The sequence below is a fragment of the Musca vetustissima genome, unplaced genomic scaffold (genome assembly GCF_032173495.1).
Source record: "Musca vetustissima isolate MV318-11 ecotype Yass unplaced genomic scaffold, APGP_CSIRO_Mvet_v1 utg11109, whole genome shotgun sequence".
NCBI lineage: Eukaryota > Metazoa > Arthropoda > Insecta > Diptera > Muscidae > Musca > Musca vetustissima.
In genome coordinates, this window is record NW_026877066.1 from 35,212 (window position 1) to 54,988 (window position 19,777).

Genomic DNA, 19,777 nt, shown 5'->3' on the forward strand with positions numbered 1-19,777 from the left:
CACTTGATGCTGACACAATAAATCGGCTATATCTTCAAGAGTTCTTGATGAATTTTTGACCCCGAAATATTATTTTTGAAAATAATATTTAATTAATTGAATGCCTCATATCCTCAAAGTTCAATTTCCAGTTTTCAACTTTTTGTTTTTTTAATAAATAGTTTAAAAAATAGAATTTTATAAAAAAATCCGCACATCAATACAAGTCGTGTTTATTTTTTATAATCTGTTAATTTGGCATTTTGTTCGAGCAATTAGATATTTATTCGCCGAAAACCAATCCCTCTTGTTCAGAACATTCAAACGTTGTTTGTTAACAGCTGCCCCATTGACCCTTTAACAATAGAGACAAACAAACCTGAAGAATTATTAGGCAGGTCTACCGAAAACAATGCCTCATTTGACATTACCACCAAAATTGTCATGACACCCACAGTGTGAAGTCACTCCTTTGATTATGAACGATCACAAGACCAGAGGTGTTGAAATAAATCATCACCAATGTGATGGTTAATAAATTTTATTGTAAAAATAATAATTGCTATTTCATTTCCCATTTGACATTTCAATTGAAAAGTTCTAAATTTTTATCAAAAAAAAAAAAAAAAAAAAAAAACGTTAAAAAAACCAGTGAGCGGAGCAGTATAGTCGGACGGGGCCGACCATACGATACCCTACACAACTTCCATGAAAATCTAACTTTCGGTGGTTCTATATTCTGAGATTGGGTAATATTTCGCGATATTTGCACACTTTTAACTGGCTAGGGGTCAGCAAATGTTACTAATAATCAGTACAGCCCCTCTAATTATTTGTCCAGATTCCCTTCACCGTGGGTTGTGTTGTGATATTCGGCTTTCGACACGAAAAGTACAAATAATTAAGTCCACTTCATCCGAAAAATTATTATCTGATCATCACCTAACATTTTAGGCGTTGTCCTTCAACATGGAACATTTCAAAGCGATCAGAGCTATATGTCCGCTCTCTAATGTTAATAGGTTAGTAAATAATATATGAAGACGTAAGCACCTGTAAATATGTAAGTTTAACTTCCGCATCCGAGTACCTACGACTATATAATTGGTATCAATTTAAAGGTCAACCACTCCTCTTCGATATTATATCAACTTCTCGGGTCTATGTCCTTCAGTGGTAAATATATACGCTATAGAATACAAATTTTGTCATTTTTCACACAAAAGTTAGGGTCGATTTGACCCGCTAAATATTGACCGATCTTTATTAAAACAGGCATGTTTATTCTTTGACCCGATCCCCTTCTCCATTCAAAAATTCGCGGTGTTTGAGCCATAATTGCGGCCTCTGGAGCGACCAGAAAAACCGACAAAAATAAAGTTTTTGGTCCATTTCATCCCCTAAATATTAACCGATCTTTTCCAAAAACAATAGGGGTCTTCATTGGCCACAACCTATCCTACACGCAAAATTTCGTGAAGATTGGTCCATAACTGTGGCCTGTATCGTGTTTACAAATTATAATGGACAGACGGACGGACGGACACACATGTCTAGATCGACTCAGCTAGTCGAGATATGACGATCGGTATACTTAAAGGTGGGTCTAGGACCAATATTTCGCGGCGTTACAAACTCTTGGGGCTGCACAAAGCTATAATACCCTGACAACATAGTTGTGTAGGGTATAAAAAACGAGATACTCATATGTACAATATCTTTTAGATAGAATAGACATAACATCTTTGGAGGACCATTGAAATGGAATCGAACGACCTTAACTGCGTACATAGATATTTGAATTAAATTAAAACAACTCATATAAGACACAAAACGAATACACTTCATTCTAGGTTCGATTTGGTACGTAGTGCACTAATTCGTCCTAAGCGGACAAACTTTAGTTATTTGGTACATCATTTTGATAAAACCGAATGAAAATTATATGGAAGCTATATCTAAACCTGAAAATACTTCAATCCAATACGCTATGCAATATTTCATATAAAACGAACAGACATAGGCTCCACCATTTGTATAAAATCGGACAAAAATATATGAGGGAGCTATATCTACATCTGAACCAATTTCCACAACAAAATATCATGTAAATAGACCAGGATATATGGTGCACCATTTACATACAATGGGACTAAAGTATATATGTGAGCCATATTTAAATCTGAATCGGGGACGTCAACCTGAAGTAATTTCAGAATTTCAGGACGCTGAGCAACATTTTGTCTCAATCGGCCAAACATTGATTGTATGTTGCACCATTTACGTTAAATCGCAGGAAACTATATATGGAAGCTATATGTAATCTTAACCGATTCTAACAAAACTTCGCATACATCATTCCAGACCTAATTTAGTACGCTGTGCAAAATTCTGGCCCAAGAATTGACATAATGGTGCTCCATTTACTTTAAATCGGACGAAAATATATATATGGGAGCTATATCTAAATCAGAACCGATTCCAACAAAACTTCTTGGACGTAAACCTGAAGTACTTTCAATACGAAGTCAACCTGTAGTATCTTCAATACACTATGCACAATTTTGTCTCAATCGGAGAAACATTGCTAGTATGACGCACCATTTAGAATCGGAAGAAACTATATATGGGAGCTATATCTAAATCTGAACCGATTTCAACAAAACTTCACATACATCAATATGGGTCTAATTCTAAATTTGGCTCTTTGGTACTCCATTTACATAAAATCGGACAAAACTATATGTGAGAGCTATATCTAAATCTGAACCGATTACAACAAAACTGGTCATATATCAATCTAGACCTAATTCAGTATTCTGAGCAAAACTTTGTCTCAATCGGACCAATATTGGGAATTTGGTACAGCATTTATATAAAATCGGACGAAACTATATATGGGAGCTATATCTAAATCTAAATCGATTCTCCTCAATTTCAATAGGATTCGTCTTTGGGCCAAATAGGTGACATGTGCCAAATTTCATCAAAATCGCATCATAAATGTGACCTGTACTTTGTTCACAAAAATACATAGACAGACAGACGGACGGACATACGTACCATGAGTCTATCTCGATTACTTTTGCCTGTTACAAACATATACACAAAGACATAATACCCTGTATCCCAGTATAGTGAAGGATATAAAGAGTGCACAGTACTGTTTTTCCTAGAGTTGGGAAAGAAAGTTTCTGAAGCCATTCGTTATTTTTCGGTTTGCTCCGCATAAGTTACACTTTAGTTAATTCGTTCAAAGTATAGAAAGATCTAGATCAACGAATGGAACTAGGTGAACTAGCGCAAAAATGAGCGATTAGAGCAAACGGAACTGTAAGAAGAAAATAATCGGACGTTATGTTTGTGAAATAGTTCCTTTGAACTAGTTCTTTACGGAATGATCCAACTCGTGAGACCATTTTTCACAACTTCTATACATGCTATATTGTGACTGCATCGATGAACTTAAATGTATGTATAGTGATGATTTTTGTGTAAAAGAAAATCTTAATGCCGATCTTAGTTTTCGTATAGGTTGTTCTATTGTTCCAGCAAATTTAGTTTTTCGTTCGGTCAGACCCAATTCACACCAAACAAGCCGACCGTGGGAACGACCTTCCTATAACGAATGGTACGCGAACACTTCATGTCCGGACTATGCTTACTAGGTTAGCAAGGATGTTTGCAAGATTGAATTTCACTTCCATCGTCAGTAGCTAATAGACTTGACTCGTTTATTTCGTAAAAAGCACAGCCAAACAACTGAACCAGAAAAATCAAACTGTTCGAAGACATCGATAAATATTAGATAATCAAATTTTTTTTTCACTGCGCTTCAAAAATCCTAATAAATATTTGACTTTATTAATGCAAGACTCTATATTAACCTCAGTTTACACACATTTATTTAAAACAACTCAGAAATATTTTTGTCTACATAACTACATATTTTTGCAGATAATAAAACGGGGCACCCTTCTTTGCAAATATTAAAAAAATGACTCTCAAAAAAAAGTTAATGATCTTCAAAAATTGATAAACGAATTGGGGGGAACTTCGCTTCATATGTAAGCCATTCAATCATAATCAAATATTTATTTTCCACTTATAGATACCAATTATGGAAAAAATGTTGTCACTTCCTGAACATTCGAAAAACAAAGATATACAAATATATAAAGAATAATGATTTCATTGTAAAACAATGAAATCGTTACTCTTTATATATTTATGCAATGCCCTTCCCCCATTCTCGGTTTCTAAAAATTTAAATTTGTATTTTGATTTAATTCGAACCTACACTCCTACAAGATTGTCCCTATAAAATTTCAAGTTAAAATCTGAACAATTTTTGAAGATATATCCGATTTATTGTGTTATCATTAAGTGACAGCAAGGGGGCTTCTCAAACTTCAAACGCGTTTTTCTCCAAATAGCGTTTTTGCGAATGACGGGCACAATCACTCAAAAACTAATAATCCAATCGATTTCACATTTTGGGACGTTTCTCTGTGGGTGTATAGCTGTCGTATGAACTGTAATTGGTAAAGATCTTCATTTTTTTAGTTGGTTTGTGGTCAAAAATGTGCGATTTTTTTCAATGATACGTCATTTGGTTAATTTTTGAGCGACGTCAATAATCCTAGTTCATATGAGAGCTAGACATGTATCCTTTCTAACACCGTTAGAATTTTCGGATTCTTATTCAACAGATATAAACACTTTATGGCCTCAGACACTTAATTATAAAAGAAATAAATCTGTAAAGTTGGTCATAGTGACACTGTACACAATTACCTGCGAACTTTTACATTATGTCGTGTATCTTCTCGGTGTCCAAATTCAGGAATTTGGAATCTGTATGCGTTTCGTACGTAGGAAACTATCGTGTTCAGATATTATGGGTGTCTATTGACGAAGACGATGATAGCAGGTAGTAGAGTTGGTCAATCTAGCTTACGGAGCGGATAAATCTTTCTCGTTAATTTTTCAAAAATGTACTAGTTTTTTAATACAGTTACTTTGCTCCATATAGTTCCGACTCCTACATAGTTCCTTTGAATATCTCTATTTTATCACTATTTGTTGTACCCTCCACCATAGTATGGAGTATATATAACCTTGATAAGGGTAAAATTCTAAGATGATCTAGCCATGTCCGTCGGTCTGTCCGTTCGATATCTTCTGAATGGATTGAGATAGGGTGCTGAAATTTTGCATATGGTTGTTTTTGTCGTCGTATGTAATATTCGACCACTTTCGCGGGTAGTCCCCATATAACTGCCTTTTTATACCCTTCACCACACTTTGGTACAGGGTATTATGTCTTTGTGCATATGTTTGTAACAGGCAAAAAATGCATGACCGTCCATGCATTTTTGTGAACAAAGAACAGGTTGCATTCATGATCCGATTTGGATGAAATTTGGCACATTTCACTCATTTGGCCCAAGGACGAACCCTATTGAAATTGAAAATCGGTTCAGAATTAGATAAAGCTCCCATATATAGTTTTGTCCGATTTTATGTAAATGATGCACCAAACTAGCAATATTTGTCCAATTAAGAAAAATTTTTGCACAGAGTACTGAATCATATTCAGTTTTGTTAAATCGGTTCAGATTTAGATATTGCTCCCATATATAGTTTCGTCCGATTTTTTGTGAATGATGAACCAAACACCCAATATTTGTCCGATTGAAACAAGATTCCGCACCGAGTACTTAATTAGATTTGACTCGATTTCATATAAATGGTACACCAAGGAATCCAAGTCTGTCCGTTTGACATGCAAGTTTGCATTGATTTCGGAATGGTATATGTATGGGGTTTCTCAATTGGGTCAGATTTCCCGATTTCATCTCAATGGTCCTCCAAAGATTCTATAACCATTCTATCTACAGGATATTGTAGATATTAACATGTCTTGCATGTACCCAAAGTGGTGAAGGGTATCATATAGTCGGCCCGTCCGACTGTTGAACTTTCCTTACTGGTTTATTTTAAAACAGTTATCTGATTTGTTCCGCGTTTTGTGTTTGGTTCTAAGATTCGGTTGTAATCATTTCACCTGCAGAGGATACCGAAATAAAAAAACTAGAACGTAAGATTCGATTATGAACTATAACCCGCATTTAGGCCTAGCCTCAGTGTGGGAGGTACTAGAAGGAGTGGACCCCATCTTCGAACTTGAACTAAGATTGGAAGAAATAATAACATGGCAAATTTGGATGAAAATTTTCTGAAACGGATTTGGTCCAAAGAAACATGGTGTCTAGAACCAATATTTCGATTAGGTACATTTTCAACCTCATTAGTCATAAGGCTAATTAAAAATTTCAGAATTTTGTATTATAGTTTATATATTGGGTTTGTAGAAATGTCGGTATAGATCCACTTTTTTGTATTTTCCCTTTATTTTCATTTCAAATACCTGTCAGTATAGCAATGGTGGAGGGTATCCAAAGTTCGGCCCGGCCGAACTTAACGCTTTTTCACTTGTATTCGTTCACATAGTCCCGATGGTTGAAAAAAGCAAACAAATTGAACAACAAGGAACATTTTTTGATTTTAATTAATTTATTTTTATTAGAATACTAGCTGAACCCGTGGCGCTTCGCTGCCCATACTAAAGTTATTAACATTGGATAGTTAACGTCGAAAACTATTTGTAGGTATTTCGTAGTGTAATATCAGTAATATTTTCGGTCTATGTATTAGTATATTTGATTCTATTCAATAGATTACAAATACATCTTTGAAATCTTTGAATAACGGTGGGAGTATTAAAGACAAATTTAGCTTGACTTTTCTAATCAGTTGTAATAGAACCATACACAAATATATTTTCTCCAACATTTACATGTTTCTCATTAATCGTTCTAATACCACTAAAATCCTTCATTTACATTACAGCAATTTTTTATGTCTGTATTCTCAACTATTTCCCCATGATATGATTGGGATCCCTTTCTCACTCCGATTAATATCGCTTATATATCTGACGTATGATCCTTGTTAAGTTTGAGTTGTGTATATTTAATTGTTTCATTGCCAAAAAAAATCACAATGCATTATCAATGCATTATTGTTATTCTTAAGAAACCATGATCAAGTCCGAAGATAGGATTTGTGTCATTTGAGTTAGTCATTTTCTCTATACATCCTCGAAATATATTAGCTATAATGATAAGCCAACACAGATTTCGGACTTTTATAACTCTTATTCCACAATCAGCATTTCTCTTTTGGATATCTCCCATATTGAATTCAAAGTCTTTTTACTTAAGATTAGTATGTAATTATCTGCGTATCATTCAAATTTGTATGAGCCGATTTATTTAAGATATTCAAATATATATGTATGTATATAGAAAATGAATATTAGTTCAGAGGTATAATTAATGTTGATGCTATAATTCCTCGTCATCGCGGAATTTTTGAAGTTTATCTTGCCTATCTTACTTACATGGTTGGCATGACTTACTACGAAAATTTCAGTAAAATGTATTTAGCGGTTTTTGTGTCAACAACCAAAAGAGTTTCCATTTTCTACATTTAGGTTAATTAAATGCAGTGAGTAGTACATTTTCCCCTATTGTAACACGCCAATTTTTATAGGGATGATGCGTATTTGCTACCAAGTTACTCAGACAAATTTTGGAGTAGGAATCTGTTACCCTTCTTAAGATATAAGCTTAGAAAATGAATATTAGTTCAGATATATAATTACTTTCGATGCGATAACTCCACATGCACGCGAAATTTTGGAAGTTTATGGCATGATGTGTGGTAAAAATCTCAGTAAAATCTATTCAATGGTTTTTGAGTCTAGAAACAAAACATTTTTTATTTCCTACATGTAGATTATATAAGTGTAACGGAGATTGCATTTCCATCGATCATATCTCGCTCATATTTTTATGAATAATGTGTATTCACACCTACGATATACAGATACATTTTGAAGGCGTTATCTGTAACCGTTCTTAAGATAAACGCATATTACATGTTCAGAAAATTTGAGGTATGTTTACTATTGATGCTATAACTCCACATCCACGCGGAATTTTAAAAGTTTATATAGCCTATGTTACTTTCAGGGCATGTCCCGACATACAGTGTAAATCTCAATAAAATCTGTTCAGCGGTTTTGGCGTCTATCGGTAACATACAAACAAACAAACAAACAAATTTTTTTCTATTTTATATATATAGATATTTAGAAGCTGCAGGGTGATAAGCACAAAATATTTGTTTATTATTTATTTACTTTATTTTTATACCCTCCACCATAGTATGGTGGTAATTTTGTCATTCCATTTGTAACTCATCGAAATATTCATTTCCGACCCTATAAAGTATATATATTCTTGATCAGGGTAAAATTCTAAGACGATCTAGCCATGTCCGTCCGTCTGTTGTAATCACGCTATCTTCTGAAGGAATTGAGATAGGATGCTGAAATTTTGCATAGGGTTGTCTTTTGTCTGCAGGCAGGTCAAGTTCGAAGATGGGATATATCGGTCCACGTTTAGGCATAGCTCCCATATAAGGGTACTCGCCAAATTTCGGTATTTAGGGGTTCTTGAGCTCGTCTTTCAGCCGAATTCCCTGAAATTTTCTACATTGGGTTCATATTGGGTACTAAATGTCTCCACAAAAAATTATAAGTATATGTCCTCTTTTTCTGGTAGCCCCCATATAACGGTACCTCATAGTTTTCAGTATTTTGAGGGTTTTGGTCGTATTTTTCCACCGAATTGGCTGTAATTTAGTCTTTTGAGTTCTTAATAGGTACCAAATCTCTCCACATAAAATTATGAATATAGGCCCATTTTTTTCGGGTAGCCCCCATATAAGGGTACCCCCAATTTTGGATATTTTGGGGTTCTTGAGCGCGTTTTTCAACCGAATTCGCTGCAATTTGGTATTTTGTAGTCGTATATGGTAACAAATCTCCCTACTAAAAATTATTAATATTCGCACCCTTTTTGACGTAGCCCCATATAACCACTTTTTTATACCCTCTACCATAGTATGAAGGGTATATTATTTATATTAAAATAGTTATCTGATTTGTTCTGCGTTTTAGGTTTGGTTCTAAGATTCTGTTGTAATCATTTCACCTGCGGAGGATAGAACGTAAGGTTCGATAATGTACTATATATGAAGTATAGCCCAGATTTAGGCCTAGAGTAGATCGATCTTCCCATCTTCGAACTTGAACAAAGTGTGAAATAAATAATAATATAGGCAAAGTTTGGATGAAATCAAAATTTTCTGAAATGGATTTGGTCCAAAAAAACGTGGGGTCTAGAACCAATATTTCGACGAGGCACATTTTCACTGTATCAAAGTGTATACACCCTCAATAAGGCTGAGGGTATAAATATTCATTAAAAATTGCTGAAATTATGGTTTACATAATCAGTTTGTAGAAAGGTCTCTTTATGGTATGTTTCCTTTATTTTCATTTCAAGTACCTGACAGTATATCTATGGTGGAGGGTATCCAAAGTTCGGCCCGGCCGAACTTAACGCTTTTTCACTTGTTATAAATAATTTTATTATTTGAAAAATAATAATTTGATGTTTATATATTTTTATTAACAATGTGAAGGCATCTGAAAAACGAACGATAACGAATGAAAAATATGCGAATAAAGAAACGGGATCAGTGAAAGGAGCGAGATCAAATAAAGGTACGAGATCAGAAAAAGTATTCTTCGTACAAAATATGGTAATGGATATTGAAATTCCTTTGTGCCAAACGTTGATTTTCTAGTGGCTGAAATCACAGATCACTCTAGGTGAGATGCAATGGATGTGAAGAAGTTGTTCTCGAGTAAACCTAATACATGACTACTGCTATAGGAGTAATGTTGAGTCAGCACATATCTCAAATAGCTCGTCCCTTTTTTATCCTTCTCTAATAAAGTTGGGAAAATGTTTTCTCATCTGCCGCTTTTTAAGGCGACAAACTCTTGATGCCATCTTCTACCATTTTGCCATCAATCTTAAGTTTGTAAATCATTTAAATATAATTCAAATTTGTTCATATGTTCTCATATTTTTCTCTGATTTCATTTAATTCTATAATTCACACTTTAGGCTATAAATCGCAGTTTAACAAAATAGTTTCGTACAAAAAAAAAAAAAAAACGAATATTTGTCATGATCAACAAGAAACCAAAATTCAATTATGAAATACCCAACATTTCGGTCACGCTCCAATATCCGAACATTTGTCACATTTATTTCACAATGATTGGCGTTGAGACAATTTTAATGAGTTTTACCCCAAAGCCTGACAATTTGTTGGCCAACTGTGTCACAAATCTTGGCATTTTAATCAGTAATTGTGAATTATTGTCGTCGAAGTTGTAAATTAAACACTGCATTTACAAAAACAACAACAACAGCTACAATAAAGAAGTTGTTGTTTTTACACTTTTCACAATTCATAATTTAGCTGGGTTAAGAAATTTGGAGTTTATCCAACCTGGCAACAAAATGAAGGTGTCTGGTGGACGGAGGTGTTTTGCTAAATACTTCATGGCTTGGCTGATTTGCTGCCCGATCACAATCAAATGGTCTTAATAGCGACAAGGAAAATTACACAATTCTTGGGGTTTCTTTTTTTTTGGAGTTTAACGTTTTATTCATGTTGTTTTAACTCCGCCTTTAATAGCTCACAAGTTTAGTTTTTTTTTTCAATAAATAGAAAACAGTTATTTTCTATGTGCATATGGTCAATTGAAAATGCCAGGGATGGAAGGATAAATGTTTATTCCAGACTTCAAAAGATGAGAAGTTTCAGGCATTCTACTTCTCCCACTACTTGAAAGTGGTGACACATGAGCTCACTTTCGAATAAAAATAACGAAAAGTCGGATCAGTGTTTGGAGACAATAATTTTAGAGAAGTCCCATCGACAACTGTAAAAGTCTTCAGAACATTTACCAAGTTCCTATTGATAATCAACCCAGATCTTTCGAATTAACTATAATCAGTGTTTTAATTTTTTTTATTTCAGGGATATTATATTCGATTACAAGCATTAATGTTCTTAACTTATAGTGGAGCGCATGCAAACTTCGTTACGATCGTACATAAGTAAATTAAACTTCATTCACAACACTGTGGTACAGGGTATTATTTTGGTATGGCGTTCTTAATTATGTCTATGCTAAATTTCATGAAAATCGGTTCAGATTTAGATATAGCTCCCATATACATATATTTTCATCCGTTTAAGGGAATCCAACCCCCCCCCCCCCTTCCCGATTTTTTATTTTTAAGATTTTAAGTGGGCTGGTAAAGGAATACCAATGCTTGTTAAGTTTTGTAACTTTGCAAATATATATTTGAAGATTTAATGATTGTTGTTGTTTTTTGTGATCAAAGAAAAGTCCTTATTTTTGATGGCGGGCATGATAACTCCTCACTGGAACATCGGAATCCGAAAATTCCAACGGTGTTAGAAAGAGTACATGTCTGGCTCTCGTATGAACTAGGATTATTAACTTTGCTCTAAATTTAACAAATAGCGGAAAATCGCCGATTTTTGACCAAAAACCAAGTTAAAAAATAAGGAAGATCTTCACCGATTGGCTTTACCGTAGTTATACGATAGCTATACACTCACAGAGAAACGTGTAAAAATTTGGAATCAATTGGGTTATTCGTTTTTGAGTTATCGTGCCCGCCATTCGCAAAAGAGAAAAATGCGTTTAAAGTTTGAGAAGCCCTTCAGTCGTCACTTGATGCTGACACAATAAATCGGCTATATCTTCAAGAGTTCTTGAGATTTTCACTTGAAATTTTGTAGGGACATTCTTGAATTAGTGTAGATTCGAACAAAAAAAAAAAATTGACCCCGAGAATGGGGGGTCCCCTTAAATGTAAATGGTGCACCAAAGTACCTTTGTATCTCTCGATTTGCATGAAACTCGTTATAGAGTACTGAATTGGGTCTAGAATGATGTGTGCTAAGTTTCGTCAAAATCGGTTCAGATTTAGATATAGCTCCCATATATATTTTCGTCTGATTTTATGTAAATGGTGCACCAAAGTCCCTTTATATCCCTCGATTTGCATGAAACTCGTTATAGAGTACTGAATTGGGTCTAGAATGATGTGTGCTAAGTTTCGAAAAAATCGGTTCAGATTTAGATATAGCTTCCATATGTATTTTCGTCCGATTTAATGTAAATGGTGTGCCAAAGTTTCTGTATGTCTTTCGATATGCATAGCGGACTGAATTGAGTCTAGAATGATGTGTGATAAGTTTCGAGAAAATCGGATCAGATTTAGATATAGCTCCCATATATATTTTCGTTCGATTTAATGTAAATGGTGTGCAAAGTTCCTTTATATCTCTCGATTTGCCTGAAACTCGTTATAGCGTACTGAATTGGGTCTAGAATAATGTGTGCTAAGTTTCGAAAAAATCGGTTCAGATTTAGATGTAGCTCCCATATATATTTTCGTTCGATTTAATGTCAATGCCGCACCAAAGTCCCTATATATCTTTCGATTTGCACAAAATTTGGCATAGCGGACTGAATTGAGTCTAGAATGATTTTCGTCAGAGTTCATGCAATTTGTGCACAAAATAATAAACGTTTATCAGATCGAATTAAATTTTGGATATCACACTGTGCTGTAGTATACCAAATGATTGCTCAAATACGCCCAGATTTACATACAAATGATACACCAAAGAACCCAAGTCCGCCCGATTAAAATGCAATTTTTTATAGATTTCAGTCATGTATATGTATAGGTTGTTTTAAATTAATAATTAAATTAGATATTGTATTGTAGGGGAGAGGGGGGCACCTTTGAACGTGGGGCACCTTTGAACAGCGCTCATAAAATCTTGGTTTAATATTTTCCGACCCGCAACCACATTTTTGTATATGGCAATCTTGTTCTCTATATGCGTAAACCACTTTGGCTTGCTTTTTCAGTTGTCGAAAAATTGTGCATGGGTGACCATGTTTTCTCAGTGTTATTGTAAACTTTTATTCATTTGGTTGTAAGGGCGCAGGAAGAATTCTGTGATAGTTTTCTTTCGTCAAACAAATTTTTTGCATTCCAACAATCATTTCAAACATAACTAATGTAATTTCTTTCATATATATTTATTACAAAAAATGTTATTTTAAATTTCGTAAAATGCCTTTGAACATGCCTATTAAATTCGAGTAAAAAGCGGAGTTTTTAACTTTTGGCTTCGATTTCTCAAAATTTCAAATGGGATAATAAGACTACGAAATTAACTGTATTTTTCACCATATTAATTTTTGTTTTTATGTCATTTTATGTTCTAATAACTTTTGAATCTAAATTTTTTAAATTTTGAACATTTTTTATATATTTTTTAATGAAGTAATCCATTTCTGATATGTATTAATAAAATAAATACATATTTAAACATAAACACTGTAAAAAACCATGTCGTTCAAAAATATCAACCCCTGTTCAAAGCTGCCCCCCTGGGGGGCAGTTTTGAACACTTTGAGTTCGTCCATTAAAACAGTAATAAAATATATCTATCAAGCTTATAGTATGTCATATGTATATTCATTTTGAAGGTTACATATGTACCTATTAGTTAAAATTTATAAGAAACTAAAAATTATAAAATAAAAAATTTTATAAGGCTTGAAAGCAAAAAGTGTTCAAAGGTGCCCCCTCTCCCCTACATATGAACATCTCTTGTATTTACCAAAAGTGCTGAAGGGTATCATATAATCGGCTCCGTCCGACTTTTATATTTTCCTTACTGGTTTTGTCATGGGAGCGACATTATATCCCCAAATGTTTTTTTTTCTAAAATAAATGTATATCCGCTGTGATTGTGATTACGAATTTTGGACCAAAAAAAAAAAAAAACACATATATATATATATAATTTTAAATACATAGAACACTTAGGAAACTAAGGAGGAATTTAAAAAATTCGATAGGGGATTTTTTTTCTAGATAAAACAATAACTTAGGAAATACGCATGAGAATATTAAAACCTAAAACTGAGCACTTTGAAAGCAGTCAAGCGAAGCCACTGGACGAGTTACGGAAATGGCAATCTCTATTAAAGTCGAAGCATTTAGCTTGCTTTTAATAATTTTCAAAATTTGCAATGGAATTCTAGGGGAGGAGGTAAATAGTTGTAGTTGTACCCAAAAGATATTTGAAATATTTTCAAAAATTTTATTTTTTTATTTCAGATAATTGTTGCCACAAAATCCCAACAAAATGAGATATTTTCTGACATTCATGAAAAATTAAATGAACTGGAGCAAAATTTCACAAACACTCAACAAATATTAGAGGAAACTCAAAAGAATTTAACACTCTGTATAAATGAAAATCCCCAAATCAATGGAATTTTAGAGAAAATACATAAACTGGAGATGAGTGTAAAAGAAGTGCGAGGAAATTGCAAACAGCCGAGTGACATTGTCATACAAAGACGAATGGATGGTTCTGAAGATTTCTATCGTCCCTGGGCCGATTATAAACAGGGATTTGGTAATAGTTCTGGAGAATTTTTCATTGGTCTAGATAAATTGAACGAACTTACCAATTCACGTCCCTATGAGCTGCTCATTGTCATGGAAGACTGGGAAAATGATAGACGTTTTGCTCGATATGATCAATTTATAATTGGCACAGAAGCGGAAAAGTATGTCCTTAAGGTATTGGGAAAATATAGTGGATCGGCTGGTGATGGTTTGACATATTCACTGGGTTCAAAATTTAGTACCAGGGATCAAGACAATGATGAATGGTCAAAAAATTGTGCTGTTGAATATACTGGAGCTTGGTGGTATAAACAATGTCATTACAGGTGCGTCCGTTGCGATTTGAATAGACAGAAAAATAATAATTTTTATTTTCTTCAATAGCAATCTGAACGGAAGTTATCTGAGAGGTAAAAACACGCAATATGGACAAGGCGTTATCTGGAATCCATTAAAAGGAGATTATTATTCGTTGAAATTTATTGAAATGATTCTACGTCCGAATTAATTGCATTACGTATTTGTATGACTATTTGCAAATTGAAATACAATTATTAACAGTTTTGGCGAAATGCTCCTAATATGCAGTCTTATTGGAGATTTTTACACATTTCTGCAGGGTGCTTAACTAAAGCTTACAGAAAACCAATAAAGTTGTTAATTTAGTAATTTTTTATGTAAATTTCCAAAAAAAAACTATTGAATTTAAATAAATAGTTTGTTTTGAAAATTTCATATACTTTATTGAAAAGACTCTATTTTTATTCCAATTATATATTGTAACAGGCCTCCAGTCTAGGACGTCATTGGAAATTTGGCTGTGTTGGATGTCTGCAAAACGGCCTTGCTCCGAAATTTGTAGCGTTTCATAAATAATAACGAGGGTTTGGTTATTTTGACAACGTTACCTAAAATTCAACTTGGCGTACAAAAATATTCCACATACCTACTATGGCAAAATGTTTTGTACGGCCGTATTACCCAAATACGTCGAATCGATATCTCGTAGCGAACTAAACAAAATCGCGAAACAAATTAAAAAAAAAAATATACAATGATTCAAATATTTCACATTCTTATTGAAATTTTCATATATTCTTTTTGTTTCGTTTAAATTTTCAACAAAAGAAAAAAAAACAAAACTACGTTCTGTTATAGTTGAATTTGTTCCAGCCTTACCTAGTAGAAGTAGAATACATGTATTTATATGAATGTTACCGAAATACGTCGAACGTACAAAATTTCAACTTTGACAGAACGTATTTTTCATTTTTTTCTTTTGTTGAAAATAAAAACAAAACATTGAGGAAATATGAAATTTCGATTGGAAACTTAAAATATTTGGATTAATTTAAAAAGTTTTCAATTTAATTTTGCGGTTTGTATTATTCGCTTGAAGATATGGATTCGACGTATTTGGGTAATACGGCCGTACACAACATTTTGCTATAGTGGGGAAGTTGAATATTTTTGTACGCTCCGTCGGATTTTAGGTAACGTTGTTCAACTTTGAAAATTCGTACGTCGACGTATTTCGGTAACATTCATATGAATACATGTGTTCTACTTTTGTGGTGAAAAACGTTGAACGCCATGGTTGAATTTTAGGTAGTGCTCTGAAATACACATTTTTTAATACTACTTATCAGATGGATACGATGTATCGTATTTGAATGAAGATTGCTTAATGAAAGTGACTTCTTGTTATACCCTTCACCACACTGTTGTACAGGGTATTATGTCTTTGTGCATATGTTTGTAACAGGCAAAAATAAACGAGATAGACACATGGTTCCTTTTGAGAATATGCATAGAATCACTTTCTAAGTAGATTTATGCATGTCTGTCCGTCTGTCTGTTGATGTTAAATTGTAAACAAAGTACAGGTCGTATTTATAATCCGATTTGGCTGAAATTTGGCACAGTTCACTTATTTGGCCCAAGGACGAACCCTATTGAAATTGGGAAAAAATGGGTTAAGATTTAGAGATAGCTCGCATATATATTTTTGTCCGATTTTTGGTAAATGGTCCCTGAAAATCTTTCGATTTGCACGAATAGCGGACTGAATTATGTCCAGAATGATGTGTGCCAAGTTTCTTGAAAATCGGTTCAGATTTAGATATAGTTCCCATATATAGTTTCGCCCGATTTTTGGTAAATGGTGCACCAAAGTCCCTATATATCTTTCGATTTGCACGAATGATGTCTGCCAAGTTTCGTGAAAATTGGTCCAGATTTAGATATTGCTCCCATATATATTTTCGTCCGATTTCATGTAAATTTGGCAAAACGTACTGAATTGAGCCTTGAATGATGCCTGCCAAGTTTCGAGAAAATCGGTCCAGATTTAGATATGGCTCCCATATATATTTTCGTCCGTTTTAATGTAAATGGTGCACCGAAGTCCCTATATATCGGGAAATCGGGTTTCGTGAAAATCGGATGAGATTTAGGTATAACTCCCTTATATTATAGATTGATTTTAAGTAATTGACGCACCGAGGAACCAATATATTGAATAAAAGAGTTTTAACTAAACAGCGTGGCATACTGATAATTTAATAATAAATAAACATGTACCTGTTCGCCATCTTCTAAATACAGCGACTTCTTGTATTTTCTTCGATAATATTCTTAAAAGATCGATAACATTCTAATATTATTTACAGAATTTTGAACTAGGGTTGCTTTCATATGCTTAAATCTAATTGTATTAAGTAAATACGGTTACACTAAATCATAGTTATTTTGATTTGTTTAAAAAAAAGTAGATTGCTTTAGTATTTTATATACGAAAGTGTAAACATTCAGTGCCATTTAAGATTTAAATATTTGAAATTAACGATTACTTATGTAAATAATCTGTAAATAGTACCATAAAATTACATCTCTGAATTTAATAACTTTTTTACAACCATTACTTGACAAGAATTTTGCTTCTCATTAGTAGTACCTAAGCTGAATCTAATTTCGATAGAGTCACTCCTACTTCGTCTCCAAATCCGAATCTCATTCGTTTAGCGTACACTAAAAGCTTAAGATCATTAACCACGCTTTCCCATATTGGTGGACTCGGATCATAAGTTATAGTAAAACTTTATGGAGAACATTTTTGTTGAACATTCTGAACTGCTACAGTCCCGTTTGAAGTGAGTTTTCAATCATTTCTGGATGAAGGGATCGAAAGTACCCCGTCAGCATGTCGATTGAGGGTTAACGTATTAGAAAAAAAATATTGCTCACATTAATACCAGTAATATTGCCAAAGACAACCACATACCTAAAATGCAAGGATTCCAATGAATCCTAATCCGAATTTTTTCAATTTTCTTGAAATGGGAGAATATTGCCCCGCCCTTCTAGGTTACCTTCCGATGTATATTTTCAAAACGGCGATACACTTGTCTATTCTATTTTTAGTCCCTTTATCATAAGTTTTTGGAATTTCCCGATAACTATTTTTTTGAGTTGCACGGTGCTATCAATCGTCCACTTTGAGGGAGTGTGTCAGTTTGTTCATAATTTTTCTTCGGGACTCAGTAAAGATTAATTAACACCTCTATTCTTACGGAAAACATTTTAGATTCGGCAATTATCCATTCGAATCTCGTTGATCGGTTTCTCTACTAACTGCAGTATTTTATGTATCCTAGTAGAGGAAGAGGAATTTACACTGAAGTCAATATGTTTCGGTAGAACACTTCGACCAGAGGCTGCCACATCAGTTGATACATGTATGTCAACGTGTTGTTTTGGTGCCGGAATATTTACTTCTAACACTTTCAGTCCGTGCCGGGACAGAAAGAAACTCTGTATGTTGATTCTGAAGTGTCGCATCCATCATAGATCTATCTCCAGTACAGCGAGCGGCTTCGATCCTGACTACCGCGGCGCTAAGAAGCACACCACAGGCAGCTTTGAATGCAATTTTGAACCTCCAACCATTGGACTCTCTGATTAAATTCCAGGCTGCTAGATGTGCCCTGAGGCTTCGAGAAACGGATGCCTGGAAGTCGCTGAATTTTGGTATCCTCCACATGATGCCATGTTGTGACTTCTTGAGGAGGAGTACTCACATTAGTGACTATGTTCTCTCTCACAGAGATTTTAATGACATCAGAGTAGAGTTTCCTAGTAGGGAATCCTGGACTAGTGGCTCTCTCTCTGCCAGGTCGTCGTTTTTCACAGACGGGTCAAATATGGAGGAAGGCACTGCTGCAGGCGTTTACTGCAGGGAATTAGAAGTCTACAACTCATATAAACTTAGCGAACTTTGCAGCTTTTTTCAAGTAGCAATCATATAAACGGCCGAGATAGTCAAAACACTTACTGCCGATAGTACGCAACCGGTGACTATATATGTCGATAGTCAGGCGGCCCTCAAGGCTTTAAAGTAGTGCACTATAAACTCAAAAGCAGTTCGTGATTGCAAGGCGGTTGTTCATGATATACGACGGATAGTTAATATATGTTGGGTCCCAAAACATATCAACATAGAAGGGAATAAGATTGCCGACGAGCTTGCTCGAGGGGGTTCACAGTCGTCCAACCTTCCGATTGAAAGATATGTGCAATAGTCCATTGGCTATTTCATTGGCAGAATCCGTTTGATCAACGGCGAGGTAGTCGGCAAAATAGATGGTCAAGAGAACATGTCTGCAGAATTTCGAAAGCTATCTGGTCTGAGATCTCTCGCCGAAGAACTGTTGTCCCATAATAAGAGAGAAAGAGAGATTAAAATGACTGTGGGGATCATAACAGGTCACTGCAGGATCAGATCCTTCATCTATGTGAGGACAATTGAACATATCCTATGTGGATGTCCATCGCTGAGTGGCAGAAACGACAGCCAGTTTGAACGATATGAAATTGATAACCTAGTTTTCTTCTCCAAAATAGACCCCAATCAGATCCTAGTCTTTGTCAAGAATTTAACATGGCTAAAGTAACCACTTTTCTACGTTCTCCAACTCCGACTACCTTTCCTCTCTTCCACTCTCTTGTCTTCTCCTTTTTAGGTAGCAAGGATGACCACAATGGACAATTGTCTCAGAGTGGACGATTGCAAATTAGCAACAGTACATCCCTAGCCTAACCTAACTAGATTCATTGAATGTAAGGGCGTTGAGGTCATGTGTGGAATGCCGAGGCATAGGTGCCTAATGAATCGCTGTACAATGCGTTATTTGCCGGATATTATTTAGAGGGCAACAGCCGGCTGTTATTAAATTATGCCCCTTACATAAATCTCGCCTCAG

The 19,777-nt window shown here is 34.5% G+C and overlaps 1 protein-coding gene across 1 annotated transcript in view; it reads left to right on the forward strand.

The window, feature by feature from the left end:
• Window positions 1-19,614, forward strand: part of LOC133321594 (ficolin-2-like) — a 30,482-nt gene extending 10,868 nt beyond the window's left edge. The window contains exons 2-4 of the mRNA XM_061530678.1: window positions 14,220-14,842; window positions 14,901-14,926; window positions 19,538-19,614. Coding sequence (XP_061386662.1) covers window positions 14,220-14,842; window positions 14,901-14,926; window positions 19,538-19,614 — 726 coding nt within the window. The remainder of the gene's footprint in view (window positions 1-14,219; window positions 14,843-14,900; window positions 14,927-19,537) is intronic.
• Window positions 19,615-19,777: the final 163 nt, after the last annotated feature.